General features: G+C 40.9%; 1 protein-coding gene across 4 annotated transcripts; it reads left to right on the forward strand.

Moving 5' to 3' along the window:
• The first annotated feature begins 10,010 nt into the window (after positions 1–10,010).
• Positions 10,011–13,960, forward strand: LOC121993219 (calmodulin-binding protein 60 C-like). Of its 4 annotated transcripts, none has more exons than XM_042547918.1 (8): positions 10,011–10,257; positions 10,370–10,476; positions 10,566–10,644; positions 11,409–11,467; positions 11,881–12,374; positions 12,453–12,613; positions 12,695–12,881; positions 13,213–13,960. In XM_042547918.1, exons 2-8 carry the CDS (start codon positions 10,379–10,381, stop codon positions 13,749–13,751), a joined length of 1,617 nt encoding a protein of 538 aa, XP_042403852.1. In that variant the 5' UTR covers positions 10,011–10,257; positions 10,370–10,378; the 3' UTR covers positions 13,752–13,960. The 4 variants fall into 4 exon arrangements, with proteins under 4 accessions (XP_042403852.1, XP_042403854.1, XP_042403853.1 ...); XM_042547920.1 differs by having other exon boundaries at positions 10,012–10,257; positions 10,342–10,476; XM_042547919.1 differs by lacking the exon at positions 10,011–10,257 and having other exon boundaries at positions 10,295–10,476.
• Positions 13,961–14,230: the final 270 nt, after the last annotated feature.

Raw genomic sequence — 14,230 nt, forward strand, 5'->3', positions numbered from 1 at the left:
ATAGCATATAGCATAGCATGTAGAGTCATAACATGATGGCATGAAGTGCACATGACATATAACATATCATAGGAATCATAACATGATGACATGAAGTGCACACAACATATAGCATATCACAGGAATCATAACATGATGACATAAGTGCACCTAACACATAGCATATCATAGAAAGTCATAACATGATGGCATGAAGTGCACATAACATAAACCCTAGCTTTCTTAGTTTGGCCGAAACTTATAAGCCATGGTTCTAGTTTTTTTTCAAGCAACATCTAAGCATGAAACTTTAACTAAGATCACACCATATATAACATAGAAAGTGAGACCCTTAGCAAGCATAAATGAGCTCCTAACCCAAATTTCCAAACCTTGGCCGAAACATACAAACATGATTATGGGTTATTCAAGCAACATTTAAGCATGAAGACCTTAAACTAACATCATATAATGGATTGCACATCATGAGGAATCACAAGCTAGCATAGTTTAGGTCTTAAATTTCCCTTAATCCCTTTATCTCTTCTTGGCCGAAACCCTAAGAGTATGGTGCTAGTTTCTAAGCAATATAAAGCATGAAAAACTTTAGACTAACAACATATAATGGGTTACACATCACAAGGAATCTTAGTAAGCATAGTTAGGTTTCTAAATTTCCCTTAATCCTTTTTATTCTTTAATGGCTGAAACTTTAAGGGAGCATGATCTAGATTTTTAAGCAACATAAAACATGAAAACTTCACACTAACATCCTATAGTGGTTATACATCATAAGGAATCATAAGCAAGCATAGTTAGGTTTCTAATTTCCTCTAACTCCTTTTTATCTCTTCTTGGCCGAAATCTATAGGGTAAGATCCTAGGTTTTCAAGAATTCTTTAAGCGTAGAAACATGTAGAAGCTACTTGTACTGCAGGTGAGAGGAATGTTAGGAGCAAAAGTAGCTAGAGGGGGGGGGGGGGGGGGAATAGCTCCGCGTTTGCTCGTCGTGCTTCGGCGTGGCTTGTTTCTTCGAAAATGTGCAGCGGAAAATACATAAACAAATCACACAACGCTAACACGGTTGGTTTACTTGGTATCCACCTCACAAGAGGTGACTAGTCCAAGGATCCACACCAACACACACACCCTCCACTAAATAGAACTCTCCTTTATGGTAACTACCAAGGGCGGAGAAGCCCTACAAGACTCAATACAAGAAGAAGAAAAGGTAGTAAAGAAATACAAGCTTACAAGCTTACAATGAGTGCACAAACCCTAACCCTAGTTTCTTCTTCTTGCTTTGATCCGCCTCTTGACTTGGAAGAGCCTCCAAGAACCTTCAAGAACTGGCAATCTCGAGCTTGAGAAGAGCTGTGGAGGAGCTGGTGAAGATCTGAAATGAATCGGTGAAGAAGTGCCGAAGACAACGCTCGCTTGCGGCTCAAATACGACGCAACGGTCGGATCCCAATCGATTCGATTATTCCCAATCGATCGGGGAGGCTTTGGATTGATCCACGGATCGATCCAGAGCACCTCTGTGCTCTGGAAAAATGCACGGATCGATCCAGCGCTTATCGCGCGAAGCAGCAGCGTCCCAATCGATCCACTGATCGATTGAGACCTCTGGATCGATCAACTGATCGATCCAGAGGCTTTCTGTTCGCTGGGAAAGGTCTGGATCAATCCACTGATCGATCCAGCACTTGATTTTTGCCCAAAACTAAGTCCCAATCCTCCCAAACCAACATACGGTCAACCTTAACCTGTTGGTACGTCATGTCTAGCATCTAGTCACTCCCTTGACCTGCTAGAACTCCCTCACCAAGTGTCCGGTCAATCCCTTTGACCCACTTGGGCTTTTCTTTCATGCCAAGTATCCGGTCACTCTCTTGACCTACTTGGACTTTCACCTAGCTTCACTCACTAGGGTTTTCAATCTGCCTAGCTTCACTCACTAGGTCTTTAACCTGGCTTCACTCACCAGGATTTTTCTTCTGCCTGGCTTCACTCACCAGGACTTCCATACTGCCTAGCTTCACTCACTAGGACTTTCACCTGGCTTCACTCACCAGGATTTCCATCTGTCTAGCTTCACTCACTAGGACTTTCACCTGGCTTCACTCACCAGGGTTTCCTTCCAGTCAGGTATAACTACTTGACTCTTCTTCAATTACACTAATCAGTCCCTGATCAGAATCTCCCCATATGAACAACTGCACCTGCATTGTCCATGTGTCTACATGTATTATCAAACATCGAAACTATGACCAGGACTCAAGCTTGGTCAAACCAGTCAACCTTGACCTAAGGGATATTGCACCAACAATCTCCCCCTTTTTGATGTTTGACAATACCTTTAAGTTTGGACCATTCTGAGTTAAGCTAATCTCATGGCCTTAACTCCATTCATGCCAAAGTATGAATGTTGGTTCCCTTCATTCTCCCCCTATGACCTCCCCCATAGGTAATGAAGGTCTAACTTAAACCACACATTCTCCCCCTATTGGCACACATCAACCCATCTTTGAGCACACATCAGCCCGTGCCTCAATTTTGGGCTCATTTCAACAAATGCCCCATTGTATAAATCTCTCCCCCTGAAGAGTTGCTCATCGTTGTTCACAACTTCACTCGTTGTGACCAACACAATAATGAAGGTCTCATTCCCTTCATTTTCAAATAATGTTCGCTCTGGAGCATTAACATGGTCTAATGACCCAAATGAAGGTCCCATACCCTTCATTTTTCCTTAACCCTACATTCTTCCTCAATGTAGGCAAATGCCCATCCTTGAGCATTGTCCACTTAACGGAAGGTTAACCACCTTCCAAGGTTTATGAAAAATAATTTTCATGCCTTTAAAGAGTCCCTCCCCCTAAAGACATGGTGGTAACTTCTGTCATTGCACCAACAATGACCTGGAATCCCTAAAACTTTAGGAAACCCTATTGAGAAGTTTTGAGGTTCAAATATTCAAAATCTGAAACAAACTTCAACCTAAACTACAACTTAGCCTTCCTTAACCAATCCATCCTTGTTTTCACATGAAAACACCCCTTTCATGTATACAAATGTATTATTAGGGGTTAGGAATGGTTACCTAGACTAAAATAGGTTTAAAGATGCTGAAATCAGCCTTTCCCAGTCAAAATCAGCACATTGAATCGATTGAACTTGGGTTCCAATCGATTGAACCTTTCTGAATCGATCCACTGATCGATTCAGACTTCCTGGATCGATCGGCTGATCGATCCAGCGAGCTTCTGCTCGTGGGAGACTTGCCTTCTGAATCGATCCATGGATCGATTCAGGCACTCCAATCGATCCATGGATCGATCGGAGCTCTGATAGTTGCTGAATTTCAAAATCAACCAACTTCAGAAACCCCTAGAAAATTCTACAAAAATCCAAAAATCATGAAATTTTGTGTAGGCATTATTTAGGGTATATACTATCAAGGAAAAATAGTTTTCTATGAAAATACTTCATATTTTCAAAGATTGACACAAACTTGAAAACTTGTAAAAACTTTAGTGTTTTCTTCAAGTTTGTGTCTAACTATTCAATGATGATTACTATCAAAAGATAGCCTTCACCAAGGTTTTCCAAAATCATTTTGAAAACATTTTCAAACCAATATCCCACCATGTTCCTTAGGCTTAATGCACATGACTTGTACATTAGCTTTCCCAATGATGGGAAAACACATAACTGTGTGTTTTGATGACTCTAAAACTCAAAAGAATGCACTAAATCAGCATCTTGAGTTTTATTCATCTTCCTAACATCTCACTTGTATCTAATGTGCACTAAAATACATACAAGTCACCTTATAATCCTTGTGAGATGTGAGATTTTGGTTTTGCCCTATTCTAGGGATCATGCATATCTATCTAGGCATTTTAGAGATATTAGACATTCACCTAGAATGTCACTTGTTAATAAGTGTTGTTAAATGTCATTTGTCCATAATTATAAGGAATTAAACTTAATGCATGATTATATTATGGCATACATCAAAAGGAACTAATTTTTCAAAAGAAAATATCCTATAACTACATGATGTATGAATGTCATGACATGGTATTTTTGAATTTTTCATAATAAAACATGAATGCACAAATAAAACATGATGTCATGGCATATAATGGGCAACCAAACATGGCAAGATTTAGCATAATTAAAATATACCTAGATTATCTATCTAAGTATCCTTAACCCTTAGCTAATCCTTAAGCATAAACCCTAGATTGCCCAATTTCCTTAAGAAAATGCCAGAACCCAACTTGACATTTCTTTAATCTCTTAAATTAATTATGCCAATTAAAAATTTAAAACATTCCTCAAATGTTGGCATATTTCATTTTCCCATAAGAGTAATCACTTTAAATTAAGGCTTAGATTTTCCTTAAATTCCCAAGACAATACCAAAGTCCCTATTTGGTATTTCTTAACACTTGATTTCTTGTGCCATTTAAAGTCATCTCAAATTTCTTCCTTTATAGCACATTTTACTCTTTCCAAGAGTAAATAAACATTTCATTTCATTTTCAAAGGTTAGCAAAAGCCTTGAAAATGCTCCTTGAGTGTCAATTTCCTCAAAGTTGGGTTAACTACCCTTCTAATCGGGGTTGACACTCTCTAACCCATCTATGGGGTAGAGAAGATGCTCCTAGGAACCCAAAACCTATTGGTGCTCCTTGGATGCTCTAGGTATTCACTAGGAATAACTTCCCTAGATACCTTTCTAGTGATCTTGTTTGGCTTCTTAGAGACCTTGGTCACCTTTTCTAGGTCAACTCTAGGGATTGCTTCCCTTGTAACCTTCTTTGTGACTTTCTTAGACTTCTTAGAAGTCTTAGTCACATTTGTTGCAAAAATACTCTTAGGGATAACTTCCCTTGTATTTTTGGCTTGACCACTAGACCTAGGGTTGGTTCCATAACTATATGGAACCCTATGGTAAGAGATTACATCCTTCTTAGCCTTTGGTTTGTTTCCCAAACCTCTATGGCCATTTGATGGCTTTGATTTTCCTAGCCCTAGGTATTGCTCATTTTGCCCTTGTAGAATATTTTCCATCCTTTTTAGGGTCTTTTCCATTTTATCAAGTCTTGACCTCAAGACTTGATTTTCTATCATTAAATCCTTAGGTTTTGGTCCATGAGCATTTTTGTTCTTGGGCATGTATCTATTATCCTTAGTATTCCCGTCCAAGTGTCTATCTACCTTCCTAACCTTAGGTTGGGTAGTTTTGGCATGTAGGGCCACATGCTTTTCCTTAAAGCCCTCATGCTTTCTATTCTTATGGTAAATTGCATTAAAATGATAAAAATTAGAACTATCATGCTTTTTACCATAATGGAAAGGGGTAGGCTCAATAAAAGTTACCTTCCTTTTTACCTTAGAGGCTCCCCCTTGACTTGAGTTTCCTCCTTGAGCCTTGACCATCTTCTTCCCCTTAGGGCATTGACTCCGGTAATGCCCCTTTTGATTGCAAGAAAAACACACGATGTGCTCCTTGCTCTTCTTTGTTCCGGGGATGGTCTCCTTGAGCTTCTCCTTGCCTTTTTGTGTCATTTTGCCCTTTTTCTTGGCCAATTTGGGGCACTTGCTCTTGTAGTGCCCATGTTCCCTACATTCAAAGCATATAATGTGATTTTTATTATTAATTGAAATATTTATACCTTTGCTTGTAGGGGTGACATCTTTTCCTTTGGATCCGGAGGTAGAAGCTTCCTCTTGATCCAAACTTGATACTCCTCCATTTGATTTTGCTTGACTTGTGGAGGTGGACACTTCTTCATCCTCTTCTTCTCTTGACCCGGATGTGGAGGATTCTCCTTCTTCTTGATCCGGTGTCAATGAAGATTGCTCCCCCTCAATCCTAGAGGTGGAGGCTTCTCCTTCTTCTTCATCCTCTTGTACATGAAACAAGGAATATACTACTTCCTTGCTCTTTTGATTGCACTCCTTTGAGGATGAAGCTTCCTCTTGGACTTCTTCTTCGGAAGTTGAGCATCTCTCAACTTCGGAGTCCTCCTCTTGATCTTGATCCATTGAGTCGCCCTCTTTGGATTCCTCTTGATTCGGTACAGTGGAGGGGATCTCATGGATTAATGCCAACTTGCTCCAAAGCTCCTTGGCATCCTTGAATTCTCCAACTTGAGCCAAAATATTGCTTGGCAATAAGTTGACCAAAAGCTTGGTCACTTTATCGTTTGCCTTGCTCCTTTGAACTTGCTCTTGACTCCATTTGCTTTTCTTGAGAGGCTTTCCCTTGGAGTTTGTTGAAGCTTCAAATCCTTCCATGAGAGCAAACCATTGCTCTATCTCCATCATCAAGAAATTTTCGATTCTTGATCTCCAAGAATCGAAGCTTGTGGATGTGTATGGTGGAGCCACCCTTGTGTCAAATCCAAGTCCATCTTGGAATTGCATCTTGAAGTTGAGCCTTTTGATTTCTTTGACTTTGATGAATTTGCTCCAACTTCTTCGCCCTCTAGCTTTGCTTGTTTTGTTTGCCCCTTCCGGCGATGATTCCGGTGAAAAGCGGCCTTGCTCTGATACCACTTGTTAGGACCAAAAGTAGCTAGAGGGGGGGTGAATAGCTCCACGTTTGCTCGTCGTGCTTCGGCGTGGCTTGTTTCTTCGAAGATGTGCAGCGGAAAATACATAAACAAATCACACAACGCTAACACGGTTGGTTTACTTGGTATCCACCTCACAAGAGGTGACTAGTCCAAGGATCCACACCAACACACACACCCTCCACTAAATAAAACTCTCCTTTATGGTAACTACCAAGGGCGGAGAAGCCCTACAAGACTCAATACAAGAAGAAGAAAGGGTAGTAAAGAAATACAAGCTTACAAGCTTACAATGAGTGCATAAACCCTAACCCTAGTTTCTTCTTCTTGCTTTGATCCGCCTCTTGACTTGGAAGAGCCTCCAAGAACCTTCAAGAACTGACGATCTCGAGCTTGAGAAGAGCTGTGGAGGAGCTGGTGAAGATCTGAAATGAATCGGTGAAGAAGTGCCGAAGGCAACGCTCGCCTGCGGCTCAAATACGACGCAACGGTCGGATCCCAATCGATTCGATTATTTCCAATCGATCGGGGAGGCTTTGGATCGATCCACAGATCGATCCAGAGCACCTCTGTGCTCTGGAAAAATGCACGGATCGATCCAGCGCTTATCGCGCGAAGCAGCAGCGTCCCAATCGATCCACTGATCGATTGAGACCTCTGGATCGATCAACTGATCGATCCAGAGGCTTTCTGTTCGCTGGGAAAGGTCTGGATCAATCCACTGATCGATCCAGCACTTGGTTTTTGCCCAAAACCAAGTCCCAATCCTCCCAAACCAACATACGGTCAACCTTAACCTGTTGGTACGTCATGTCTAGCATCTAGTCACTCCCTTGACCTGCTAGAACTCCCTCACCAAGTGTCCGGTCAATCTCTTTGACCCACTTGGGCTTTTCTTTCATGCCAAGTATCCGGTCACTCTCTTGACCTACTTGGACTTTCACCTAGCTTCACTCACTAGGGTTTTCAATCTGCCTAGCTTCACTCACTAGGTCTTTCACCTGGCTTCACTCACCAGGATTTTCCTTCTGCCTAGCTTCACTCACCAGGACTTCCATACTGTCTAGCTTCACTCACTAGGACTTTCACCTGGCTTCACTCACCAGGATTTCCATATGCCTAGCTTCACTCACTAGGACTTTCACCTGGCTTCACTCACCAGGGTTTCCTTCCAGTCAGGTATAACTACTTGACTCTTCTTCAATTACACTGATCAGTCCCTGATCAGAATCTCCCCATATGAACAACTGCACCTGCATTGTCCATGTGTCTACATGTATTGTCAAACATCGAAACTATGACCAGGACTCAAGCTTGGTCAAACCAGTCAACCTTGACCTAAGGGATATTGCACCAACAAGGAATACTTACATCCTCTCGCTTGGTTTACTAAGAGAATACCCTTGTCTCGTGAAGCTTTCCTAGGAAGAAGACCTTAGCTTGGTTCGGCAATGGTGAGGAAGGAGGGCTTGATTTCGATGGAGAGGAGGAGGAAGGAGGAAGAGAGAAGCAAAAATGAAGTTTTCCTTTCTCATTTTCCTATTTATTCTCAATGAGGAGAAGAAGAGAAAATGATCTTTCCTTCCCTTAGCTCTTTATTCCTATTCATTCTAATGAAAGGAAGAAGACAATTTAAACTTTTCCTTCTAAGTGAAGGGAATCTTTCCTTACCTTTAACTACCATGTCCCATTCCCTTCTAACAGCACACCCTTGTTGGGGCTACTGGTTATCACATACATGCATCTAACAAGAGGTCCAAGGTTCAAACCTTGGTCATGCCTCTTTTAGGTTCTATTTTTCTTTTATTTTGGAAAAAATCCATATAAGGCCTATTCTAATTCATGCAACAATTCATATGAAATCATTAGAGATCCTATGGGTGTTACACGCCCGACCACCGGCCATTTGCCCACCGCCGGCGACCTCCGATTGCCTGGACCCACCCACACTATAGCCCAGGGGGTGAACCCGTCAGGGATCGCGGCATGGATTCCAGTTGCTGCCGCCTGCCCGCCGCTGAGCTGCCCACCGCCAGCGGCCTCCGGCCGCCTGGACCCACCCACACTATAGCCCAGGGAGTGAACCCGTCAGAGATCGCGACATGGATTCCAGCTGCTACCTCCTGCCCACCGCTGAGCTGAGAGGAAGTCTCGGCGGCTAGGGGATCTAGTCGCGCTGGAATCCGGATGCGATCACGCCGGATTCCGGTCGTGATCATATCCGAAATCTGGCGCGATCGCGGCCGGATTCCGAGCGCGATCGCGGCCAGATTGCAGGCGCGATCGCGGCTGGATTCTGGGCGCGTCACGATCGAACGCGATCGCGCCGGATTTCGAACACGATCGTGGCTGGAATCCGACGCGACTAGATCCCCTCGCCGCCGAGACTTCCTCTTAGCTCGGTGGTGGGTAGGCGGCAGCGGCCGGGCGGTGGCGTGTTGAGCTTTTCGGCGAGAAGGAAGAATAAAAAAGGTATTTAAAAAAATAAAAAAATGACGTTTGTATGAGTCCGTAGGAATTGATCTGTAGGGTAACATCTATATATATATATATATATATATATATATGGCGCCCCCCGCCCCGAGTGAGTCCGAACTCCTCCCCTCAAGTCCGGATATATATATAGAGCAATGATATGCTCAAGGAAAAAAACTTAAGGAAAAGTTCAATGAAGACACATAAAGTATGACTCACCATTTCACTTTTTGTGGACCCCCATCATTTTATGTGTCTATCCTTGAACTTTTTCTTGAGTTTTTTTCCATGAGCATATCATTTTTCATATATCTTACTATTTTATTAAAAATCTTCCTCCTTTACTAACTAACTTTGGTGAAGCCTAAAATGCATTTAAGTTAATGTCTTTTTTTCTATTCACACTAAAAATAATTCCAAAGTTTATTAATAATTCCACAAACGAAACAATCAGTGATCTAGAGTTCAAGACTCAGCTACAGCGTATTATTATGAATTTTTCTCATTCTTTTTAGCCTCATATCTTAGAATTGACAACACTATAATAAAAGAAACTTCTATAAATATTTTAGGCCGACGATGTTAAAATAAAATATACTTTTCTTAGTTTTTTTTACTAAGACAAGTATAATATTAAATTAAAATAATTTTTTTCATAAGGAATTCAGGGTTCGATTCTCGGGTGTCATTGTCTGATATCTATATTTATCTTTCTCCATATCCGTGGGACTAATTTTAAGGGGACCGCTGATATAACTGTATCACAAAAAAAATATCCGTGGGACTAATTTTAAGGGGGCCGTTGATATGACTGTATCACATTTTTTTGATGAGTACAGGAGTAATAAATTGAGTTGTTGAGATCACTAATTTAACGGTCGGAATATTCTAATAACAGTGACATGATGATTTTAAAGTCGTGAGAGCCAGTTTGAAAGAGACAACAAATTATTGAGAGTTGGGCACGCCCCGCACGGTTTCGTGCGTTGAGGGCCAACCGCCGGATCCGGGGGCTAGGCGAAGGAAACTTCATCCCAGTTTTATCCGAAGACACTCAGACGTAGCAGAAGACGAAGTCACGAGGTTGGGTTTGTGGGAAGCAATGGAGGAAATTTACGCAGGTTCGTGGGAAACAATGGGGGAAATTTGCCCCTTGCGTCCTTGCGTTGGATTCCCAGTAGGTTCCACGAACATTCTCCGAAGGATAGGTAGATTATCGTCTCTCGAGATCTATAAGTTTCTGTTGGAAATTAGTCCTTGTCTTGGCTATGGGATTTTCTTCGAGCTAACAGATCCGAGGGTTTCGATCGCGGAAAGCAGTGGCTGGAGATGGAAGGGAGGCAGAGCGAGAAACGGAGGTCGGACGCTGATGAGAGGGATGACTTACAGCTCCGGCCCAAGAGGGCAAAGATTCCAACTCTGGAGAGGTAGAAACTTCACAATTTGAGCAAAAAATGATTCTCAGCTCGAAATATAAGTTATCGTTGAATTATAAGGTTAACGTTCTTTTCTGCAGTGCCGTTTTTGGAATCTCAAAAATGGAATATCTGCAGCGTCTCATCGGTCCGTCATTAGAGCCTATGCTTCGTAGAGTGGTAAGGAATTGGAAACCTCTTACTTATTTCATATCTTCGAATCAACTACTCAACCTGTCATTCTTTAGCTCCACTGCTGAGTACTCCAACTCGGCACTCCGACTCACCCGAATGTCCCGAGTTCTCCTACTTGGCATCTCCTGAGTTGCCCGACTCAACTCTGTCTCCCAAGTCACCCTTCGGTCATCCAAGTCGTCTAGTAGCTTAACCTCCTTATTCAGCCTTCAGCTCGGCCATCGAGTACCACAACCCAGCCAAGTATCTCAAGCAATCCTGACTCGGATTGGTGTTCCCGAGTTCTTCAACTCGGTTGTCTCTCAAGCACCTTGACTCATCTCGGTGCAACTCAACTTTCCGAGCATGATAATCCCAAACACGTATTCTCAAGATATGTGATCTCTGTGCTGACTATACAAGTCGGTTATTTGATTTCAATATTTCATTAGTAATTTTGTATTGCCCCGTTCCAACAAAAACTACATTTCAACTATTAATCAAGTCCTTTTCATTTTTATTTTTGATAAAATTCTCTTGAGATGAATCAAATTGTGGTTATAATATTGTATGTACCCTTGACCCTTCGTTTTGTCTTGAGAAATATTCGTTGAAAGTTATTTACTCACTACCAAACTTACTAAACTGAGCGGTTTATCTTGTTTCTAGCAGTAACATGAATTAATTTTTTAGCTCGATTAAAGATATTTTAATCTTTTGCCACTTGGCCTTCTTGTCAGTTAATTTGATTCTGTTTTGTTGTTAAATAGGTGTATGAAGAAGTTGAGCGAGCCCTAAAAAATGGAGGTCTTGCTGGCATTGGTGAAAGGTATAAATATATAATTGTTGCATCAGTTATCGATAGAAAATAAAGATGTATTGCAAATATTTCTCATTCCATAGTGGCGTCGAAGTAGAAAATAACCATAGTTTACAAGAATGCATAGTTCTGCAAGACTGTAGAGATGTATGCAGTTATTACATTTCCACTACAGATCATTTGTCAACTGCATTTAGTTCACTAAGTATTGTTCTAATCCATACTACTCGGCTTCAAGTGTTGTTTTTCTCTTAACTGGATGAGGTCTTCCTCGATAGATTTGTGCTTTATCTAGATGAGCTAGTACTATTGTTAGAGGGATGCTACTGTTTAATGACAGCCTGCAACTTATAATCTGTAGGTGGAAAGTCATGTTGGTTTCCTTTTAATGAAACATCTAACATCACTTGTGGAAAAATCAGGTATGTGCCAAGACAAATTGAAGGGCCGAATGGAAGAAATCTACAGCTTCACTTCAAGACAAAATTATCTCTGCCTATATTCACAGGTGGAAATGTTGGTGGGGAAAATGGAGTTGCAATTCAGGTTTTATTACGCGATGCAAACACCGGCCTTGTTGTAACCTCAGGACCAGAGGCATGTTCAAAACTAGACGTTTTAGTACTAGATGGTGATTTTAACTATGAAGATGGTGATAGTTGGATTGAAGAAGCTTTTAATACTCATAAAGTTAAACAGCGCGAAGGAAAGAGACCACTTCTAATAGGGGACTTGCAAGTTACATTGAAAGATGGAATTGGTACCCTTGGAGAGCTTTCTTTTACTGATAATTCTAGTTGGGTCAGGAGCAAAATGTTCAGGCTTGGTGTGAGGATAGCCTCCGGCTACAATAATGGTATTCGTATACGTGAAGCAACAACAGATGCATTCAGAGTTAAGGATCATAGAGGAGAAGGTAGGTCGAAAATCAATTGTCTATTTGCGCAGCTTCCTCATGAATTCTTAATAACATTTTTATCCAATGTTATCCTAGAATACAAGAAACGCCATCCGCCTAGCTTAAAGGATAAAGTATGGAGACTGGAAAAAATTGGCAAGAATGGCCAATTTCACAAAAGGTTATCTGAAAATGATATTTACACAGTTGAACATTTCCTTGAGAATTATAATCAGAGCCCCCAACAACTGCGCAAAGTAAGCTTGTGTTTGCACACGCTTGCATTCTACTAGGCTGATTATGTTTCACCTTTTGTCTCATAAATTTCGTGTTTCCAGATCCTTGGGAGTGGTATGTCAGATAGAATGTGGGAGAGTCTTGTGGCACATGCCAAGACTTGTGTCTTAGGTGATATGCGTTATGCATACTATCCAGATGGAACTAGCAATCAAGTCCCCCAAATGCACTTACAATCTTCACTTTTCTCAAATCAGTATTCAGTTGAAATGGGAAAGGCAGTGGGAGGTGAGGAACTTACTATTTTCATAATAATAGTTGTGCTTATTGTGCAGAAGATGGAACTTATGTCATATAGTAGGGATATTTTTTTTTTAATTTCATATTTATGGCATAGTTTCTATTGCATTAATTTTCTAATCACACCTTTCTGTTATCTATTGTTTGGCCACTAATCCTATATGTTATCAGTATCGATCCCTAGAACTTTGTCATAAATTCCTGAAACTAAAGCTTCTTCTAAAATGCTTTCCTTTAAAGTGTTATTCAAAATGCCTTTGAACTTGAATACTTGAAATTTTGCTTCCTTAGGAGTCCTGACATTCTTTTTTTTCTTCAGCAGGGCCCATGCCTTCTCCATATGATGGAATTCAAGCTATTAGATATGCACACCTTCCTCATGATGAAGGTTCCCATGCTCCTATGCTGATTTCAAGGGCATCAATTGAGCCTCAAGAGAAGCCGGCTGACTCCACATTCCAGACCCAATTCATGGCAAGTGATTCTGCATATTTAGGATTCCACATTCCAGACCCAATTGGTCAATCCGTGGCACATCCAGGCCTACAAATGCTTAACAGCTTCAACATGGATGCTCCTTTCGAAGATGAGATCCACTTATGGAACCTTGGGAATGAGGACTTGTTCTCTATATATAACATGGGTGTTGCTTCCACGAGTAGTCAGCACGACGACTTATACGGCTTCTCTTACATGTCTCCACTCTTCCATTTCTCCGAATTCGACAATGGTGGGAGTCGTGCATCCAATAAGGCTACTGTTGGTTGGCTCAAGATGAAAGCAGCCATGAGATGGGGGATCTTCATTCGAAAGAGAGCAGCTGAGAAAAGAAGAGTAGCACGACTTGTTGAGGTGTAAGACCTTCACTGATCTCTCAAAAGCTGAATCTTACATGCAAATTGATGTAGAATAAATTTGGTTTGGAGATTGCAATTGCAAATGGCACTGTAGCATATCATGTACCCTCTGATCATCTAAACTACTGTAGTTTTTCTAGCCCATAAGATAGTCAGCTGTATGTTTATTAACTTACATTTTTGTTGGAAATATCCCAAAGTTGAGGTGAACATAAAGTACCCTGCTAATATCTGCAACTACGGCAAGACTCAAGACACAATGTGAGGGTATGTTCAGTGTCTTTTATTTAAGTAAATTAAATAAAAGAAGATTATGATTTATAAATTTATGGACACATTGAACTATAGATGAGAAATTATTTCTAATTTAAATACTAATTGATAAAAAAATCTTTTATGAGTAAAAGTCATATGAATTTATACAATCATTTTTGACACATTTGTCAAATAATTTGTAATTTAAATATCTAATTATTATAA

The sequence above is a fragment of the Zingiber officinale genome, chromosome 6B (genome assembly GCF_018446385.1).
Source record: "Zingiber officinale cultivar Zhangliang chromosome 6B, Zo_v1.1, whole genome shotgun sequence".
Lineage (NCBI taxonomy): Eukaryota > Viridiplantae > Streptophyta > Magnoliopsida > Zingiberales > Zingiberaceae > Zingiber > Zingiber officinale.

Bases quoted from the DNA above. Each gene is read 5' to 3' on its own strand.
- LOC121993219 (XM_042547918.1), top strand. From the start codon at position 10,379: ATGGAAGGGAGGCAGAGCGAGAAACGGAGGTCGGACGCTGATGAGAGG. The intron at 12,375-12,452 runs GTAGGTCGAAAA...ATGTTATCCTAG, and splicing joins TAAGGATCATAGAGGAGAAG to AATACAAGAAACGCCATCCG. The intron at 12,614-12,694 runs GTAAGCTTGTGT...TCGTGTTTCCAG, and splicing joins GCCCCCAACAACTGCGCAAA to ATCCTTGGGAGTGGTATGTC.